At 47.4% G+C, this 21,617-nt stretch overlaps 1 protein-coding gene across 6 annotated transcripts in view; it reads left to right on the top strand.

Annotated features, from left to right (window-relative positions):
- The window catches only part of MPRIP (myosin phosphatase Rho interacting protein), a 159,636-nt gene that overhangs the window by 104,658 nt on the left and 33,361 nt on the right, over positions 1-21,617 (top strand). For all 6 annotated transcript variants that reach the window (XM_081169328.1, XM_081169327.1, XM_081169332.1 and 3 more), the window contains 5 exons: positions 7,402-7,543; positions 8,510-8,623; positions 17,752-17,808; positions 19,839-19,907; positions 20,175-20,264. In XM_081169328.1, the coding sequence (XP_081025454.1) occupies positions 7,402-7,543; positions 8,510-8,623; positions 17,752-17,808; positions 19,839-19,907; positions 20,175-20,264 (472 nt within the window). The remainder of the gene's footprint in view (positions 1-7,401; positions 7,544-8,509; positions 8,624-17,751; positions 17,809-19,838; positions 19,908-20,174; positions 20,265-21,617) is intronic.

Here is a 21,617-nt window from a genome sequence, read left to right as displayed (position 1 = left end):
TTTGTGCCTGGTCTCCGTTTGCGCATGGGAGCCCACTCCCCATTTACCACTCCCACCCCTGTCACAAACACATACTGCACATGCCAGGGTCCCAAGGAACAGACCAAGCGCTTTAAAAACAGCCAGCAAAATCCCAAACTCACATACTGCCTCCTGCCTTAGTCCCTCTGGGTCTTGGATTTCTTGTGCCAATTCTAATGTTCTCTGAGGGGCTGCGGGGTTATTCTAGCAACAGCCCAGAGCAAACAGTCCTTAGAACTAGTTACAGGTAGGTAGCTGGGTTGCTCTGCCATGTTGTTGTTGTTTAGTCATTTAGTCGTGTCCGACTCTTCGTGACCCCCTGGACCAGAGCACGCCAGGCACTCCTGTCTTCCACTGCCTCCCGCAGTTTGGTCAAACTCATGCTGGTAGCTTCGAGAACACTGTCCAACCATCTCGTCCTCTGTTGTCCCCTTCTCCTTGTGCCCTCCATCTTTCCCAGCATCAGGGTCTTTTCCAGGGAGTCTTCTCTTCTCATGTGGTGGCCAAAGTATTAGAGCCTCAGCTTCAGGATCTGTCTTTCCAGTGAGCACTCAGGGCTGATTTCCTTCAGAATGGATAGGTTTGATCTTCTTGCAGTCCATGGGACTCTCAAGAGTCTCCTCCAGCACCATAATTCAAAAGCATCAATTCTATAGTTGAAACAAATTAAATTAAATTAAATTAAATAATTCCTTCCAGTAGCATCTTAGAGACCACCTAAGTTAGTTATTGGTATGAGCTTTCGTGTGCATGCATGTATCTGAAGAAGTGTGCATGCACACAAAAGCTCATACTGATAACTAACTTAGTTGGTCTCTAAGGAGCTACTGGAAGGAATTTTTTATTTTATTTTATTAGTCCTTAGAGGAGCAGTTTTCATACTCCTTTCTACCCACCACCCCAGGCTTCCTTGGAAGCATATCAGGGATTCAAAACCAAGGAGATCATTAACAGTACACAAGTTTGTCTGCCAGATCCACCTTCCCCTGGTTTGTTCTTTCTCACGGGGAGATTCAGTTGCTAAACAGAGTGTGAGAGGCATTGTCTGTGACCAGAAAAAGCAGTGTTTGAAATTAGCCAGGAGCCAGGCGCATTTTGCTCCTAGGTATCGACCAAGTGAGGATGCCTGGACACAAGAATGGTGCCCGACATCTCCACCATCTGAAGGTGCATGCCTGGGGATCATTGCATCTGAACTGTTTTCACACACTAATAGTCCATCCTGTAGAATTCTATCTTTTATATTTTAACCTCATAATCAGAACCAAATTTCAGGAACCAAATTGCTTTTTCTGTGCAGCCTGAACAGGAGCAGGGAATGACATGACGGTTAATTGTTGTCTCTTGCTTTCCCTTTAACCACCCCAGTGCCGTCTCACAGTTGGGAAGAATATTCCTATGTTATGAGTGGTCTGTGTCACCATTAAGAAAAATAAGTAGAAATCGGCCAATATATATTTGGAGTGTCCATGGATCAAGTGATTTTCCTTCTTTGAGTTCTGAAAGTTCTTAACCTAGCTCAAGGTTGTCACCTGAACAGATGTTTAACTGAGAATCAATCACTGTCAGTTCATCATTTGAAAAATAAAACATCAAGCTGTCTTGCACCAAAAGAAAAGAAAAGAAAAGCAACAAGACATTCTGTTTTGGTGACTGCAACCTTGGTTTAAGGAGCCATTTGGCACCTATCTTATATATCTGAATTACTAACACTGAGTATAAGCCCCACCTGGACCTTCTCTGGCTTCAGAGAGAGGCTAACCTGCAGCAGCTCCAGGTGTTGTTTGTTGGGACTCTCATTCCTGCCAGGCCAAAGATCAGGATTGATGGGACGCGGGTGGCGCTGTGGTCTAAACCACTAGGGCTTGCCGATCAGAAGGTTGGCGGTTCGAATCCCCGCAATGGGGTGAGCTCCTGTTGCTCGGTCCCTGCTCCTGCCAACCTAGCGGTTCAACAGCACATCAAAGTGCAAGTAGATAAGTAGGTACTGCTCCGGCGGGAAGGTAAACGGCGTTTCTGTGCGCTGCTCTGGTTTGCCAGAAGCGGCTTAGTCATGCTGGCCACATGACCCGGAAGCTGTACGCCGGCTCCCTCGGCCAGTAAAGCAAGATGAGCGCTGCAACCCCAGAGTCGGCCACGACTGGACCTAACGGTCAGGGGTCCCTTTACCTTTACTTTACAGCCCAGCATCAACTTGCGGGTTTGCCTTTTTAGGGCTTCCTCTCCATCCATTTTCAAACTTTTCGCTATACCATCATGAGGGCTAGAAGCATGTTTTTAAAATGCAGTCTTTGGCTGAGAAAACTGCCCCCCTCCCCCGGTAACATGTTCACTGGCAGAGATTCAGTGGTTGTCTACAATTCAGTTTTCACAATCCTCTTTTTTTTAAAGGAATGGATCAGGAATTCAGCACTACAAAACGGAGCACGGTTTAGTCCAGCTGAAACACAGATTAGCGGCACATTTGCAAGCTGGTATAAACGTCTGTACTTAAGCCAGCTTCAGATGGGTTTGAAATTGCTGTAGTTGTTGCAGAGGAATTGGGAATTGTAATGTTAGGGTGGTGCCCCCTTAACCGCTTTAAAGAAATCATGACTACTAGGTGGTCTTGAGAGCAAAGGGTGGCTCCTAAACTGGTTTGAAACCAGTTTAAATTTGTAGTGTAAATGTGCCCTAGGATGAGAGAAAATGTTTATTGAATAGGTGCCAGTTGGAGGATATGTGACCCATCCTGGTTTATGCCAACCTTGCCAATTTACAAGAGCCTTCAAGTGGCGTGAGATTCATCTCTGGAAAGGCGTGTCTCACAGTTCATTGGTGTCCACACTCCCCCTGCTGGTAGCATAGATTCATAGGATTGTAGAGTTGGAAGGGAGCTTGAGGGTCATCTAGTCCAACCCCACCCCCACCCCCACAATGAAGGAATCTCAACTCAAGCATCTGTGACAGATGGACATCCAACCTCTGCTTTAAAACCTTCAAGGAAGGAGGGTCCACCACCTACCAAGGGAGACCGTTCCACTGTCAAGCAGCTCTTACTGTCAGAAACTTCTTCCTGGTGTTTAGTCGGGAACTCCTTTCTTGGAACTTGAATCCATTGGTTTTTCCTCTGGAGCAGGAGAAAACAAGCTTGCTCCCTATTCCATGGGACGGCCCTTTAGATATTTGAAAATGGCTATCCTATCTCCTCTTAGTCTCCTCTTTTCCAGGCTAAACATACCCAGCTCCTTCAACCGTTCCTCATCAGGCTTAGTCTCTTGATCATCTTGGGTCACCCTCTTCTGCCATGTCCCACCTTGTCAACATCCTTCTTAAATTGTGGTGCCCAGAGCTGGACACAGAATTCCAGGTGTCGTCTGACCAAGGCAGAATAGAGCGGTTCTATGACTTCCACAACGTTTTTTTGCCAACGCATTTTGTTGTACAATGGAAATGGAAACTGAACTGTTCTGTCTAAATTTTACTTCCCAATAGGTGCATGTTGTGTTTCTGGATGAGGTTTTTGGTTTCATAGGGAAGGCTAAGACTGCACAGCAACACATTTTCAGAATCTCTTATCTTTTTGTCCCCAAAGCTGCGGGTGGAGGGGACGCAGTCCTCCCAGCTTGGCAGTGTTTGATTACAACCGCCTTTGTCTCTAAAGTGGTAGCTGTCTTTCCAGATAAAGACCACTCCTCGCTTAGCGACTGAGCCCTTGCCTTCTACATACTCTGATCTGAGTTGCAGGTTCTACTTCTGTCGAGAGATGCTTGAAAGGGTTTTGGCACAGCTTGCTAAAATCTCAAAAGCCAGGAATGCCCAATCAGATTCAGCATTCTGGAAGTTGGGCTTCCATGTGCCTCGGTCCCTTTCTGCAACCAGAAGAACCAGAACAAGTTATATAAATTTGCTCAAAGGTTGCAGAATAAATTCGGCTTGCAGAACGTAGCAGCAGCCCTTGTCTCAGAATTGGCATGGAGTTGCATGCAACCGCGACTGTTTCTCATTTTTCTCCTTGAGAGACTAAAACCCAGCATAATGGATGTGTGCTGGTCTCCTCTTGACCGTCTTTTAGATCAACGAGCCCTCTCTATCTGGGCTTTAAACATTTCCTGGTGGATTTCCACCATCTTCCTATTATCCCTACACACAGGTACACAGATGTGCTCCTTCTCTGGGTACATCTCTTTTGTCCCCTCTGGCTGTTCCTGACTCCTCACCTCACTTCCTGCAGAATAATAAAAAAAATCAACCCAATGAAACTGCTTTCAATCAAAAGCAAATCATTCTTATCCCATTGACTCCCTGCCACATGGAAACCCTTCTAACCCTGGAGCGTGGCTGCCTGCCACAAACTAACACGCATGGGGCTCCCTTCTCTTCTCCTCCCTACCTTTTTAACCCCCCTCCCCCAACGAGAGCATGGCACCCCACACCCCAAAGTCTTTAAATAACTCTTATTTTTGTTTTACATTCCTCAGCAGACCCATTGGCCAGACCAGGCGTTCAGCAGCGGCAGATGCGGGTTTCAGGGATCCCGCTGCTCCCCTCCCTACAAGGAGGGTTACGAAGTTGTGGCTTTTGCAGGGGAGAAGCGGTGGCAGGAGGAGCTCTCATGCGCTCCCCGCCCAGCCGGTTCCAGACTTGCCTTTAAGTTGCCCTCAAAAAGCAGCTGGAGAGCAGCAGATTGCTGAGAAATAGCTGCGCAAAACAACGACAAACCTCTGGTTACGTGAAACATATTCAATAAACACACAAGACATAACCGGCTGTACGTTTGAAAAAATAATATATACTATTTGTTGTACTGAATTGTAGATTTCAACAGAAGTAGCTGATAAAGTTCAACGAGAAAAGTAGCAGACCCAGTGGATCAGTTCTGGGGATATTTTTGAACCGTTTAACCGCTGGGTTAATATATAAAAAGGTAAAGGGACCCCTGACCGTTAGGTCCAGTCGTGGCTGACTCTGGGGTTGCGGCGCTCATCTCGCTTTACTGGTCGAGGGAGCCGGCGTACAGCTTCCGGGTCATGTGGCCAGCATGACTAAGCCACTTCTGGCGAACCAGAGCAGCGCACAGAAACGCCGTTTACCTTCCCGCCGGAGCGGTACCTATTTATCTGCTTGCACTTTGAGGTTTTTTCAAACTGCTAGGTTGGCAGGAGCAGGGACCAAGCAACGGGAGCTCACCCTGTCGCGGGGATTCGAACCACCGACCTTCTGATGGGCAAGCCCAAGGCTCTGTGGTTTAACCCACAGCGCCACCCGCGTCCCTTTGGGTCAATATATAGCATATGTTATTTTTTCAAACTCACAGCCGGTTACGTCTTGAGAAATACCTGCGGGCAAAGCAGGAGGCAAAGCACCCCATCTCACTGGCCACTTCTCCACTGCAAACCGGTCTCTCTCCCCCGGCCACTTTTGAAGCCGGGTGTCGTCTGAACGCCTTCGCTGTGCCCTTTCCAGGCATCTGAGTTCTCCAAGTGCCTGCATGTTCCTTTTTGGCAAGCTCTCGCAGGGGCTGCCTGGGCAAACTTAGATTCCACTGGGGAACAGGGATTCCTTCTCCTGCACATCTCCCCGAAACTACTCACCCGGCCCCTTTCCTTAATGATCAGAATAACCACTCACAGCGGGGATGTGATTTTGGGGGTTTGCAATGATTATAATTTCATTTTGCTGATGATTTGTATTTTTTTGTTTTGTTTCTTTCTTTTTTTTAGAAATCTTGGAATGATTTTAATTTTTATTTGTGGGTTGGGGAGGAGGAAATATAATTTTGTCTGTTCATTCATTTTCCAGCTTTCTTTTCTTCCAGGTCTTGTTGCTCTCCACCTTCTGCTGTGTGACGTGTCCGCCCTTTTTACTCCGCCTGCTTCGCTACCATCTCATCTCCAAAAAAAATAATATTTAAAAATTCGAGCTGTAGACAACCTGGTGGCGCAACCCCCCTTTCCATAAGAAATCAGCCTGCTTTGTTTGGTTGGGTTTTTTTGTTCCGTTTCCTTTTTCATAAAGAAAATGAGCCCCTTTGCCATTTGGTCGAGACAAATGTCAATTTGATGATCCTTCGCTTTTCATCCCTTTTTGCAAAACTGAGATGGAGGGAGTGGGGGAAAGTGGGGTTTCCTTTCTTTTTTAACGAAAAGGCTGCTGTCAATTAAAAAAAAACATATTGCAGAGTGTTAAAATATGTGCAGCGCGGCTTATGAAGAAAGGTGTTTTGCGGGGTCTTTGCCTTCCCTGGGAGTATCCGGCAGGCCTCTTCTTCAGGCCTCTTGGTGTTGGGAAAGCTTTGGGTGGCTCTCTGTCCCTGCATGTGGCATGGCGTGGTCTTGACTGTGGAGGCTAACCTGGAAGGGGCTCCTTGGTGGGAAAGATCCTGCCTCAAACGTTGGGACTCTGGGTTTTGTGATCATCTGGTCCCTTCCAGCCCAATGTTCCTCCCTTATTAGCAGTTAGTCTTTTTTATTTTGTTTTATATTCTTTATTGGGGGAGGAAGTACAAAATTACAAGTGCACAGCATAAGACACACACACAAAAGGAACAAGAAATAGTACCCATGTAGAAAACAAAACAGGATAATGTATTGTGCACATTACAAAAAAGGGGGTATTGTTATTGTAGTTAACCCTGAATTATAGCACAGCTGGGGTCCGTTCGTGTGGGAGGCAGCCATTTCCCACAGAAAGAGACCAGAAGTCCCTCTTATTGTAGTTAAGCAGACCTTAATCTCATACGGTATTTACTCTTGTAAAACAGACTTCTGGAAGTTAGTCTTATAAAAGATCCATCAGATCCAAGCCTTCTTCAACTGACACAGCTACAGTGGTACCTTGGTTGCCGAACTTAATCCATTCCGGGAGTCCATTTGACTCCCGGAACCGTTCGAAAACAAGGCACAGCTTCCGATTGGCTGCAGGAGCTTCTTGCGTCATTCGGGAGCCAATTTGTTTTGGAGCCAAGCTGTTCGAGTACCAAAGTACCACTGTACAGTGGGACATCAGATTCCAGTCTCCAGAGAAAACGCTACTTTTCATTTTGAGAGTAAAGCCAGGCATTTATTCATGTCGTCTCTTTCTAGTTAGATGCCTTCAAAGTGACAAGTGCTTGCAAGCAAACACACAGATACATGTGTATTTATGTCTTGCAGGCGGGCTGAATCCCAATAAGTTTATTTCCGGTCATATTCCTTCTCCCCTCCCACCCCACCCCCCGGCAATAAATCCAAACAGGGCAGAGTGAGCTGTTTTGAAAGGGTTGCCATTCCAATACCTTAGGAACGCTCTCGTTGAATTGGGATGAGGGGGATGGAGCTGTTGTGATTTACTGAGGATTGTTGCAGGCTCCTGTCTTTTGGGGAAAAACAGCCCTGGTTTCCCCTCTTATCTGTCTTGCAGGCGGTCCCAGGTAATTGAGAAATTTGAGGCATTAGATATTGAGAATGCTGAGCACATGGAGACCAACGCCCCCTCTGGAACTGCCCTCTCCAGTGAGACCCGGCAGGGCAGGAGCGAGAAGAGGGTTTTCCCCAGGAAACGGGTAAGACCATGGGTAGGCAAACTAAGGCCTGGGGGGGGGGGCAGATCCAGCCCAATCACCTTCTAAATCCGGCCCATGGATGGTCCAGGAATCAGCATGTTTTTACATGAGTAGAATGTGTGCTTTTATTTAAAATGCCTCTCCGGGTTATTTGTGGGGCATAGGAATTCGTTCTTTTTCCCCCCTTCAAAATATTGTCCGGCCCCCCACAAGGTCTGGGGGACAGTGGACCGGCCCCCTGCTGAAAAAGTTTGCTGACCCCTGGGTAAGACAGTGGAACAATATTTTTCTGCATCGCCTCGTCTTTTTCCCCAGGGTGTCCAGAAGCCCTGTAGGGCCTGTCAGGGGGCATTTTCCACATTGCATAGTCTTGCATTGCAGGGGGATGCACTAAATGACCCTCAGGGTTGTGATCAACTTTTTTTCTTCTGTTTTATCCCTCACAACTTATATCGTTCCCAGCTCTTTGCCAGGCCCATTGTTAGCAGAAAAAAATACAGTGGTACCTCGTTTTGAGTCCAGGATCTGTTACAGAGCCCTGAGCGCTTGACATAAGGAATGCACGACAAAGTGCCGCTCTGCACATGTGCGTGGAGCGGTTTGTGTTTCTGCACATGCGTGAAGCGTGATTTACCGCTTCTGCGCATGTGCGAGCGGCAAACCCGGAAGTAACTCGTTCCGGTACTTCCGGGTTTGCCATGGACATTCGACGAAATGGACGCTCGATGAGGCGGACTCAAAATGAAGTGCCACTGTAATTAAATCCAGGAAGATCTTTGTACACGTGGAATTTTTGCTTCTCTTGGGGGAAAGTACACCATTCACAGGGTTCAGATTCATTTCGACTTGCTTTTGACTCCTGCTTTGCAGGCTTTCAGTGGAAAGAGTTCTTTGGTGTTGAATTTTGATGTTTAGAGCCGAGCTCTGCAGATTTTCCCCCAGCCTTGACCTCCATGTTTGTTGCAGGACTTTGCTGCCGAATCTGCAACTAGCCCCATCCTGGACGTCTCGACTTCTCCCTTGTCCCCGCACCGCAGAGCCAAATCGCTGGACAGAAGGTCGACTGAGTCCTCCATGACGGTGAGCCCCGAGGCGTTTGCTGTTTTACTCCGTGCATGGAAAGTGTGCCCCAAAGGAATGAATGGCGACGCTCTCCTTTGCAGGTGTCCTCTGCAGGAGAAGGGAGCGCTCAGGGAAAAGGCAGGTGCTTGACGAGGCAAAATTGGAGACCTGGCATGACATTAGCGTGCTAATTGCTCGGCTGGGAATTTGAGCCAAAAGTTGCAGCGCCCATTAAGGCTGGATAAGGATCTCAGAATTTGCAAAGCCGGGGCTTGCTCTGCAGGTATTCCTATCCACTTCTGCAGACAGCTTTGTTATTTGTTCGCTCCATTTATATTCCTTTCCGCCAGTTCCTCGAAAGAGCTCAGGGATGCATACATAGTGATCCTCCTGCCCATTTTATCTTCACAACAACCTTGCAAGATAGGCTGGGTCACAGGCGCAAGGTCACCCAGCGAGCTTGGTGGCTGAGTGGGGGCTTGAACCCTGGTCTGGGCTTGAACCCTGGTCGCCTACATCCTCAGTCGCTACATCACACAGGCCGTCATTGCACTTGCAATGCACAGGGCCCTGAATTGGTGTCTTTGGGAAAAGTGGGGCTATTGCAGGGCCTTTTCTGTAGTGGCTCCCCGCTTGTGGAATGCTCTCCCCAGGGAGATGCCTTCCTGATGTCAGTAGGCAGGAAGTTATGGCCCTCCCCTTACTGGTTTTCCTGAGTGCATGCAGTTTGTGCCATTCTTAGGAGGTGCCCAGTCCTATTTAGAGATGGGTTGTCTTGTCTCTTGTTGAAGAAGCCAGTTCCGTGATGTAAGTGCCACTTGAATTGTGTCAGCTGAAGGTGATAAAACCCAGGTTTTCCCCCCACCTACGTGCCCCTCCATTCCCACCCAAACTCTCCCTCGGCTTCAGGTTCTTTTGCTCAAACTTCAGATGGAACAACCCTCTGTCCCCAAATTCACTGACGGAGCATACTAGCCTTGTGAGTTCAGTGGTAAACCTTTAACCAACATTTGTTCTGTGTGAATACTAATCACTTCACCGTTGCAAGAAGTTACATGGTGCGTGATCAGCAAGGAAGCCTCCTATATCTTGCTTCATCTGAACGGTTTTTCTTCAGCTGCAGTGAAATGCTTTTGTGGCGGCAGCTCACCAGCTTCTTTCTCCCTCTCTCTGCACCTCTCTCTTCCATCTCAAGGCTTCCTTGAAGACTGAGTTGACCTTATCAGAGGGGAACATTTATCAGCAGGCAAGTCTGCCCGTGCCTGTTCAACAAGATGAGATAATGCGGCTTTCTCCACAGTGAACCACGTGCATGACTTTTCACAAAGAAACATAACACTCTCTCTGTGTGTGTAGCTTGCCTGTCACGTTGCCCCCCTCTTCCTTTGTTAGCCTGGGCACCGCTTCACAGGGTGGTTTTTGGGAACACACTCTTATCCCTGAAGCAGGTAATTTTAAGGAATGAGGCAGGAACTCAAAATAGGAAGTGGCCGTTTCCACTACAAAGGACTGTAGTGAAGGACCACAACTCAGTGGCAGAACACCTTTGTGTGCAAAACATCCCGGGTTCAGTTCCCAGCATCTCCAGGCAGGGCTTTCAAGGACTCCTCTCTGAAGCTCTGGAGAGCTGTTGCCAGTTGGTGGAGACCATGGGTCTTCAAACACTGGGTTGGCACCCACTGGTGGGTCGTAGCGAAGTCATTGCTGCCATGTTGGATTCCAGCCAAGGCTGGCCAGACCAAAGGAGGACTGCAAATCATGTCTGGTCTAGGACACGCTATCCGACGAGACCCTCTGTTTTTCTGAGTGCTGCAATACGGCAGGAGAAAAGCGTGAGCTGTTTTTTAAAATAAGTTGCGTATTTCTGGCCAACCACATGCCCCACCTCCCTATATCTATGCCTCCATTGTGTGTCCTCCACAGTGCTTTTTTTTCCCTTAAAAAAAAGTGTTTAGGGGTACTCTCATTTTCCTACTCATATTGAAATACTGTCCCTCAATGAGGCCAAACTTAGATTCACAAAATGTTGAGGAGTGTGCGTCCCCCCCCCGGGAAAAAAAGCACTGGTCCTCCATATTGAGCCCATGTCGACCTTCTGGTCCATTTCCAGACTCCTCCCCAGAGTGCAAAATCGCTGGTTTTCAAAAGCTGCTCAGCCTTTAAGCTAAGATCAAGTGTTAAAAATAAAAATCCCACTGCTTTTCAATTGGTGACAATGCTAAGGTATACTGCTCTGTGAATTGCCATTTTGGGATTAATAATGTGCATTGTTAAGTAGAAATCCAAAGTGAAAATGCCACAACGGTTGCCATGTTGTGGGTTGCAAGTCAGAGGTGTGGACCAGTGTGGGAAACCGCAGGAGCAGACAGTATTGAGCCAGGTGGACTAACAGTTTGGCTCTGACTTTATGGCATTATGTCTTTATGACATTCCTGGAATGTGTTCAGTTCAAAGGACTTGGATGAAACATACGCTTAATGTATTCACCAGCAGTTCAGTATGGACCATTCCTTCCTGGGGCAGCTGTCACTCGCTATGTCTTTTGCAGCATCCCCAAAATAATGAAAGGGATGAAGACTGTGTGTGTGTGTGCGTGTGTAGCTTTGTCATTCTACCAGTGTGATGGGCGCATTGGCACTTTTTCCTCTCATGCCGTTCGGCCCGCTCTCACTTAAATAAATTGCACCCCCCCCCCTCACTGAACAACCAACCCTTTACCCAAAGGTTTCTTTTCCTTTCCTCTTAAAATTCTAGCCCAGAGTATCCTATGGGGGACCTTTGTGAGGGGGTAACTAGTAAATTGGAGTCTCATACAGGTTTTCTTTAAATAAACAATAAAGATTTATTCAAGGCAAGACAGCATATAACACAACTGGATTAAACTTAGGTTACTTCAAGAATGCAGTGTGATTTCACTTTGATTCATCCTCAGTTGTTTTTGTGTTATAGGTTTGGTTCCTTTATACAGTGATACTTTCTTTCAGTTATCCACCTCTTTTAACAATCCTGCTCCTGAGGTACTTTAAGTAATAGACCAAAGGGTCCTCCACACACACGCACCCTTCACTGGGTCTGGGAGTTTCTTCTTTTCCTCAGAAGAATCTCTCCCCTCCAGACTAGATTTGAGTCCCAAGGAGGCTGTTCCTTTCCAGCTCCTACTTCTCCTGGCTCAACCTCTGCCTCCCAGCAAAATTCCCGTTTATTCCTCCTACAGGACACCACACTCTGTCCTTCACAATACGCTCAGAGCAGAATTTGTTTCCCCCCAAAACCAACTCTTTCTCCCATTCACTCTTTCCACCTCAACCTGTCTCCTAACCTGTATCCCTACCTATCTCCTAACCTCTCCAACCTCAATTCCAACCCTCTCAACTAACTGCCTCCCTCAAATCCTCTCCTTTTAAACTCTCCCTCCTGGAACCACAGCCAGTTAGAGGCTTCCGTTCATTAGCCATTTGCTGGCAGGGAAAGAAAAAAGAAACCTGTCCAGCAAAACCAATTTTCTCGTTACAACCAGCTTCTGAGGACAAGTGCTTCTCCGTGGGGCAGCTTGGGGGCAGCCCCTGGGCCTCACCTTGACCAGAAATGGTGGGAGGTTGTGGGTGGCTTGACACACAAACATGCATGTTGCTCGTGTTTCGCTTGGCCACCTGGCACAATGTGTGAATGCGCTCCACTGACGAGCACTGTGACTCGCATCCCTTAATGTTGCTCCCACCAGGTGACCCAGAGTTGTCTCCTTCAGTCCAGGTGTATCTGGTTTCTGACCCCCAGTGAGGCAGACTTGGGCAAGCGGGGAATCTAAAGCCACTGGATGTGATGAGAGGTTGAAGTCTAAAGTACGAGATTGGCTCCATTATTATCAAATAATGGAGGTGTATAAACAGGACAGGAAAATTGGCTTCCAGGCGGAGAAATCAAAACTAGAAACAGAACTGTTAGAACCCAATGCTAAGAATCTGTCAAGAATGTATAACTTGTTGCTGAAATGGAATACACAAGATGAAACAGTTAAATCTGCTATGATTAAGTGGGCACAGGACATTGGTCATAACATTATGTTTGCTGACTGGGAACAGTTGTGGACCACCGGTATAAAATTCACGGCATGTAATGCCTTAAAGGAAAATATTATGAAAATGATCTATAGGTCACCAGTCAAGCTAGCAAAAATTTACCATTTGCCTGATAATAAGTGTTGGAAATGTAAAGAAACTGAAGGTACTTTTTATCACCTTTGGTGGACATGCCCGAGGATTAAGGCTTTCTGGGAAATGTCCCTCGTCATCTCTTTCTCCTGCTGAATACACTTCCCAAGTGTGCAAGGGAGGCCATTTCGAAGCCTGGGACCTCATCCTCACCATGGGGCAGATCTTCTGTACAGGAGAGCCAGCAAGATTGTCCTGCGGCCTAAAACTCATTTCAAAAGTGGCACCGGCAGCAAGGGCTTGTTGACGGCCTAAATCCTTTGAAATCCAGAGGCTGCTTTCTTAACATCCGGAGTGGGTTTATCCCAGAGGGTCGTGTTACTACTGGCAGCACCTCACTTTCTATTTCGGAGACGCTATCAGCTTCTCCCTGATTGCATGGCATTCTGAAAACGCCATTCAGGGATCATTGCTCTGGCTGTGTGTGATTTAAGGTTTCCTTAAGGGAGGCTTCAGCTCAAAGGAGGAAGCAGCTCCCCCATTCTCTCTCTCTCTCTCTCACCGTTCCCCCTGCATCTGTGCTGAGTGGCCTGGCGGGGCCGCTTTCTCCTAAATCTGCCCCCCAAATCTGCAATTTGCTCCATTGGCTAGATCCTGCCGCTGACGGTTTCTCAGCACCAGGTTGGGGCCTGCTTACGAAAGGAGGGTAGGAGGGATATTGCTGATCTGCGAAAGGTGCCAAAAAGAGCAATCAAAGTAATCGATGGCCGGGGCACCTTCACTATCTGGAGTACAAACGGGGCATTCCTTTGTGGGAGGGAAGGGATTGTTTTAGAAAAGGCGGTGGTTAATGTGAATGCATGGATTATTCCTGGGTGAAGAGATACCCACTCCCTCTTTTACCTAATGCATAACTGGGGGCAGTTTATGAAAACGATTAGGCTGCAGATCCGGTCAAAAGAGGGGACAATCTTCACATGACACGCTTTGTACGGAATTTGCAATCTTCGCCCGCTTAGATGGCACTGAAAGGGGTTTAGCTAAATTCATGGGAAAGAAGGAGAGGTTGTGGACTCTACTTCCTTGGAGGTGTTTAAGCAGAGGTTAGGTGGCCATCTGTCAGGGATGCTTTAGCAGAGATTTCTGCATCGCCAGGGGGTTGGGCTAGATGACCTTCGGGGGTCCCTTCCAACTCGCTGATTCTACAAGATATTTCAGGCAGCTAAGTGGACACTTGCTGGGGACAAGCTGTTGATTTCATGCCTCGCCTCTTGGGCTTCTTGAGAAACTGGGTGCTGGGCTAAATGAGAGTCAGTGGTAGTGTCGTGGTTTAGAGCGCTAGGCCAGAACCTGGCAGACGAGGGTTCAAATCTCTACCCCGCCATGAAGCTCTCGATGGGTGACCAGTCCCTGCTTCTCAGCAGGATTGTGGGGTTAAACTGGGGAGGAGAGGAACCTTGGAGATAAAGGTGGGATACAAATGCAATAAACGATATAAATATAAAACAGGTGGGCCTCTGGTCTGATCCTGCGGGGCTCTTTTTAAGACAGCGTTTCTCCAAGCTGTGGCATTTGTGACAGAGCCATTTGAAGAGGAAACAAGGGTTGGCTAGATGGTTTTGCGCTTACCTGTGGCGAGTTTCCTGTGCAGTCGCTTCATTCATTTAGCGTGTTCTCCCACACCTTTCTCCCTGAAAGGTGCCTGGGGGTGGCTTGCGACGTAAAATCAGACGAAGATGTATCCATTGTAGCAATACAGTGGTACCTCTGGTTAAGAACTTTATTCGTTCTGGTGGTCCGTTCTTAACCTGAAACTGTTCTTAACCTGAGGCACCACTTTAGCTAATGGGGCCTCCCACTTCCACGCGATCTCTATTCTCATCCTGAAGCAAAGTTCTTAACCTGAGGTAATATTTCTGGGTTAGCGGCGTCTGTAACCTGAAACGTCTGTAACCCGAGGTACCACTGTATTTTGAAATGACAGTTACTAAAATCGCATTCTTTAAAATGCACTGACCCCCTTCCAAAGGCCTGCGTAAATAAAATAGATTGACGCTCCTCTTGAATGGCAGGAAAAGGGATTTCCTGATCTCCCCCCCCCCACCCCCTACAGGAGGGGATTCCAGAGATGCGGAGCGACCACCTCTATGGAGAATGGCACATGCGGAGAACGGCAGAACCTCCTGGGACTGTTCTCTGGGTGCAAGGTGCAAGGTCCCTGGGTGCAGATCGGCCCATCACCCTGTTCTCACAGTGGCCAACCAGATGTCTGTGGGCAAACCCACAAGCGGGACCCCTACCCAAGTGCGCTCTCCCCTTCTATGGTTTACAGAAGGATTTTTGGCTGTGGAGGCAGAGCATAGTCATTGTGGCTCATAGCCACTGATAATAACCCTCTCCTCCGCGGATTTGCCTCGTCCTCTTTTAAAGCCATCTAGCTTGGTTGCCCATCAACCCATTCCTGGGGCAGTGAGTACCACAGTTTAGCACCGTGCTGCTGTCCTTCCTTTTCCCCCTATCCTGAATAATAATAATAATAATAATAATAATAATAATAATAATAATAATAATAATAATTTATTTATGCCCCGTCCACTCTGGGCGGCTTCCAACAGAACACTAAAATACAATAACCTATTAAAAATTAAAAGCTTCCCTAAACAGGGCTGCCTTCAGGTGTCTTCTGAAAGTTTGGTAGTTATTTTCTCTTTGACATCTGGTGGGAAGGCGTTCCACAGGGCAGGTGCCACCACCAAGAAGGCCCTCTGCCTGGTTCCCTGTAACTTGGCTTCTTGCAATGAGGGAACCGCCAGAAGGCCCTCGGAGCTGGACCTCAGTGTCCGGGCAGAACAATGGGGGTGGAGACGCTCCTTCAGGTATACTGGACTGAGGCCGTTTAGGGCTTTAAATGTCAGCACCAACACTTTGAATTGTGCTCGGAAACATACCGCGAGCCAGTGTAGGTCTTTCAAGACCGGTGTTATATGGTCTCGGCGGCTGCTCCCAGTCGCCAGTCTAGCTGCTGCATTCTGGATTAGTTGTCGTTTCTGGGTCACCTTCAAAGGTAGCCCCATGTAGAGCACATTGCAGTAGTCCAAGTGGGAGATAACCAGAGCATGCACCACTCTGGCGAGTCAGTCTTTGGTCAGGTAGGGTCTCAGCCTGCATACCAGATGGAGCTGTTAAACAGCTGCCCTGGACCCAGAATTGACCTGCACCTCCATGGACTGCTATGAGTCCAAAATGACTCCCAGGCTGCGCACCTGGCCCTTCAGGGGCACAGTTATCCCCGTTGCTTCTGTTCTCTCACACCCCTGAGAGGCTAGAGGGTCTACTGCAACGTGAGGGGGCTTATTTTGTCTCCAAAGTAGGCAGCTTTTCTTTAAGGCAGGTTGTCCCTTAGGATCTGCTTCGGGGGGAGAAGAAACAGCAACAGCAACCCAGACGGGTCAGAGCAGAAAGGCCAGTCCCTCTTCCGCCGCCCCACCTGCCAAATTTCCAGTGTATTTTGAGGCCTCGTAAATAGGAACCCCTGGGAGTAGCTTGAATCCCGTCGCACGTGACGGCCACCTGCCAGCCCTGCAGAGTTTATAAATAAAAGCCGGGGAATTGTGGAGCGAGACCTTGAAGACTCTTTGAGTTGGCAGATGAGCAGGGAACTGCATGGATAAGGTAGGCAGCCCGTGTGTGTAGGCGTATGTATTTCTATATTGGTCTGCTGGCTGCAATGGGCAGCACTGAGCCGTTTGGCCTCCTCCAGAAAACATTCCCTGCATCAGATTTCCCTGCTGGCGGGATCCTTGCCTTGCTGGAGAGGGAGTGGCTCCTGTTTTTAAGACGCTCCCTGCTGGCCAGTATGTGCAACGGCAGCGGCTCACAGCTTCAGCCCCAGAGCAATCAATTTTTGCCTTCTCTGCTTATATGGAGAAGGATTCTTGTTTATCTGTGCAAGGGCAGGCTGCAAAGCCATTCATTTAAGGTTTAGTGGCTGGGACATCCAGGGAGCTTCCCGGCTGAGTGAGGATTTGAACTCGGGTCCTTCAGAAACCCACGTCCACATCGTCATACTGGTGCATTCCCTCCCTCTCCCTCTTGCTTTGTATTTCCATCTTCCATTTCATTATGTTGTTCAAAAATCCTTGGGCCTGATCCTGTCTGCACCTTGCATGTGCAGAGTCCTCTGAGTTTGGGGCTTGAGCTGGTGGGAGCGCCCCAGAAATATTGACTTACCCTGCTTCTCTGTGCCCCCAATACCTCAAGGACTTCCTCTTCCCATATGAATAGACCTGGACCGTGCGATCATCATCTGAGGCCCTTCTATTCTGCGAGAGGTCCAGAGGGCAGCAACACGAGTACGGGGCCTTTTCTGTGGTGGCTCCCCATCTGTGGAATGCTCTCCCCAGGGAAGCTCGCCTGCCACCTTCATTAAATATCATGAGGCAAAAATATTCCTCTTCATCCAGGCCTTTGGCTAATTAAAAAATCTATGGTCTTTTAAACTATTTGTAGCTATAGTACACATTTTTGTGAAAAATGCTGTCTTGAAGACCACTGTAGCTTTCATTTCTAAATATAGGGGATGGATTTACTCAAAGACGGCAGTCTAATGAATTCACAGCATGGCTGCTGGCTGCAAGAACAATATCCGTAGCATAAAAGTGGAAGGATTTGCAGATACTTCTGTGATATATAAATGTATGGAACCTGGCGATGGCACAAAAGCTTCCTTGGGTCCCAGCACACATACAATGCTGTTCCTTGCCGGGGATGGTTTTGAAAACAACATACATAGTTTTAAGTAACAGAAGTAGCTTGTTCTCCTGTGGCATCCTTGTTCAGTGCAGACTGAGTCTCCCCTCGTTTCCTTTTGGCCTTGTGGAACTGCAGACACCTTCCTTGGATGAAGATAGCGTGTTTTTCCTCTCTTGGAAGCTGAACGTGGTCCCGGTCCTGTCTGAGTTTTGCATAGGACTCATTATCTCCTTTTCCTCTCTGCAGCCTGACCTGCTGAACTTCAAGAAGGGATGGCTGACCAAGCAGTACGAGGATGGACAGGTAAAATCTCGGATGAAATTCTGATTTAAGGACCTCTCCTCCAAGTAAAGGGACGCGGGTGGCGCTGTGGGTTAAACCACAGAGCCTAGGACTTGCTGATCAGAAGGTCGGTGGTTTGAATCCCTGCGACGGGGTGAGCTCCCATTGCTCGGTCCCAGATCCTGCCAACCTAGCAGTTTGAAAGCACATCGAGTGCAAGTAGATAAATAGGTACCGCTCTGGTGGGAAGGTAAACGGCGTTTCCATGTGCTGCTCTGGTTCGCCAGAAGCGGCTTAGTCATGCTGACCACATGACCCGGAAGCTGTACACCGGCTCCCTCGGCCAGTAAAGCAAGATGAACGCCACAACCCCAGAGTCAGCTACGACTGGACCTAATGGTCAGGGGTCCCTTTACCTCCAAGTAAAGAGCTGGCTTTTGTTACGATCTGGTTACAGTTTGTTGTACTTTTATCTGATTTATAGCCCACCTTTTTCCTCCAATAAGCTCCATTTGGCATACATGGTTCTCTTCCTCCCCGTTTTAATCTCACAAGAGCCCTATGAAGTAGGTTAGACTAAGAGACTGTGACTGACTCCAAGGTGACCCCAGGAGCTTCATGGTCGAGTGGGGATCCGAACCCTGGTCTCCCAGGTCCTCCTTGCCCGTATGCTGTTCCCTGAGTATCCAGGCAGCCTTGGTTGATAAGCAGAAGCCGAGGCTGCCAGTTTCCGCTGCAAGATTCACAGGCTGCAGCTACAGCAGCAGCCTCTGAATACTGAAAAGGGCATCTTGAAATACAGTAAGGAGGAAGAGATTGGATTAAAGCAGAGTGCCTTGGAGAGGGTGTCCTTAATGGAAGAGCCAGCTGCTCTGTTTCCCTAAGGCAACGTGGTTGAATGTTCCCTTCCTAGACCCAGCAAAGTTATTGATTGGAGAGCGTGTCCTGTCGAAAAACCCCTCCCCACTCTCTCCTGTTGCTCAGGCTTTCCTTTCCATTCCAACTTCTTCACTTGTTTATGAAATGCGTGTATTATTACTTTTTTAATATATATTTTATTCAGGATTTTCTTGTTTTACAGAAGTGTAGTGCCTCATTATTTTTTTTCATGTAACATTTTTACAAATCCGTTTCATTTGTTGAGGCATTAGGGGGAGAAGAAAAGAAAAAAGAAAAAAGAAAGGGGTGGTGGAGAGAGGGAAGATGGATAGGGGTGGGGTCGGGTGGCAGTGTTTCTATTATGTTTAATGTGTGTAGAGTTTGGTGTCAGCGTTGCTTGTGCTGTTCACTCGTGTTCCTTTGGTGGTGAGAGAGGTTGGGGTTGGCCTAGGGTGTGATTGTTTGCTTGTGATTGGCTGTGGTCACCAACAGCATACAAATCAATATGGCTAACCTGATCCAAAACACCCACCCACCTCACCCACACATGAAAACAAAGATCACCACAGCCAATCACAAGCGTGTATTATTACTTGGCTTGCATTTTTTCTCCTGGTCAAAAATCCCCTACGCGGTTGTCAGAAATCACAGATCCAAAATTCAAATTGAAACACGATAAATACTTTTGAAGCCCGTCATTTAGAAGAGCATGTCAGGCAACCCAACAGGGTTAACACTCTCAAACATCCCCAATAGGCTCGGTGAACAACCAAGTTTTTAGGAGGCGTTGGAGACCCGAGAGACGGAGGTTCCAAAATCTCCTTTGTGGGAGTGCGTTCCAGAGGCTTGTTGTTAAAGTTGAAACAGCCTGCTCTCTTGGAAACATTTCCAGATTGCAATCTCTGGCCACCATACGACCAGTTGCGTCTCCTCTGATCGCAGAGGACAAGGTTCGCTATCATAAGGGAGGCAGGCTGTTGCTTCAGGAGTTGTTACTTGCTCCCGTATACAGAAGTTTATGTGTGCTTGCACAGAGGCACACATCGCAAGATCTAGTGTCTAGAGTCACGGTATGCTAGTGAGACATTGCACAATAAGGATTGGGGGGAATGGCAAGAGCACACAGATCATCTGAGCAGTTTGTAAAACAGCTTGTCTTGTTTGTTCCCTAGTGGAAGAAACACTGGTTTGTGCTGACGGATCAGAGCCTGAGATACTACCGGGATTCTGTGGCAGAGGAGGTAAGCTACAATCGCCAATGATAGTCAAAGCTCCATTCCCCCCCCCCCCCTCTGATGTTCAACTCCTCGCATTCTCCTGCTTTCCCTGCTTCCATTTCCCAACCCTGCTGAATTTTAGACTGTAAGCTGCTCTAGGCAGCGACCTATCTTCTGGTATTTTGTAAAACACCGCACACATGCTGCTTGAATAAACAAATGGCCTACTTTGTCTTGTTGGAGATGAGAAAAACAAGCCTCACACATTTCTTCTTTGCGATGTTTTGCCAGGCTGCTGATTTGGATGGGGAAATTGATTTGTCAACATGTTTTGATGTCACGGAATACCCCGTCCAGCGGAACTATGGCTTCCAAATCCATGTAAGAGAAACTTGCGGGGAGCAGGATGGGTCATGCAGTGAATTTAGGAGGTGGCTGCGGTTGGGGGGGGGGGGAATTGCTTCTGTAGCTTTCATCCAGTTTCAAATGGAATTTCACTTATCCTTCAAAGGTTGAGGTCCATAGCTTGGGAGATTTCCTAGGTCGAGGTTTGTTTAAGACTGCTCCAGTGTCTCCTGCAGCACATAATTGTTACTCCAGCTGCACTCCTCTCTTTGAAACACGTCATCCTGGCCACAGTTCCCCATGCTTTGGTTAACATCCAAGCTTCACTACTGCAATACGTTGTACATGGGGCTGCCCTCAGAGAACATTTGAAAACATCAACTGATTCAAAAGGTGATGACCAGACTCCTGACTGGCTTGCTGGAGTGGTCATAGCATATATTGTAAATTTAATAAACTTATTTATAAATTTAAAATAATAATAATAATATCATCATGACAATTTACAATAAAATCGTAAATAAAAGAATCTCCTCCCAGTTCCCCAACTTTCTCTGAAGTTAGGCAGGAAGCCACTGGGGAAGAGAGTCTTGGTTATGCCACCCCAGTTTTTAAACTCCCAGTTTGCCTGGTGCCTTTTCTTAAAGCCCTTGTAGTGACAGAAAAAGACCATATTTTACTGACATATCTTTAGTGTCTTTCTTTTCACTTTTACTGTTAGGTTTTATTTTCTGTCGTTTCAGCCTTAATGCAGCTAATCTGAGATTCTTGTGCATTCTTGTTTTTGTTTTTGTTTTTTAAAAAATACTAGATTATTTTTTGAGTGCTGCAAAATTGTACACACACAAATCATAAAACATAACATGACTGAGAAAAATTGGTGACGGAGCAGGGGGTGTAAAATACTAAACATATTATTGTAAATAATAACAGGGTGATTACAGTAAAGAAGTTCAACAAATTCTTCAATAAATCAATAAATCAACTTGAAAAGCACAGGGTGATAGGAGTGACCTAATGAGTCGTGCTACACCCTATTGCAAATAAATGTTGTAGGCATGTCTCGTCTGTGTGTTGTTTCATTTGTATTCTTACCAAAGTGTGCTGCATTGCTTCTGTTCTAATACACTGGTACCTCGCAAGACGAATGCCTCGCAAGACGAAAAACTTGCTAGACGAAAGGGTTTTGCGTTTTTTGAGTCGCTTCGCAAGACGAATTTCCCTATGGGCTTGCTTTGCAAGACGAAACGTCTTGCAAGTTCTTGCGAGTTTGTTTCCTTTTTCTTAAAGCCATTAATAGCCGTGCTTCGCAAGACGAAAAAACCGCAAGATGAAGAGACTCGCGGAACGGATTAATTTCGTCTTGCGAGGCACCACTGTAATCCACAT

The sequence above is a fragment of the Podarcis bocagei genome, assembly GCF_964188305.1.
Source record: "Podarcis bocagei genome assembly, chromosome: 14".
Lineage (NCBI taxonomy): Eukaryota > Metazoa > Chordata > Lepidosauria > Squamata > Lacertidae > Podarcis > Podarcis bocagei.
The sequence above is the reverse complement of the archived record's forward strand: the minus strand, read 5'-3'. Positions and strand labels throughout refer to the sequence as shown.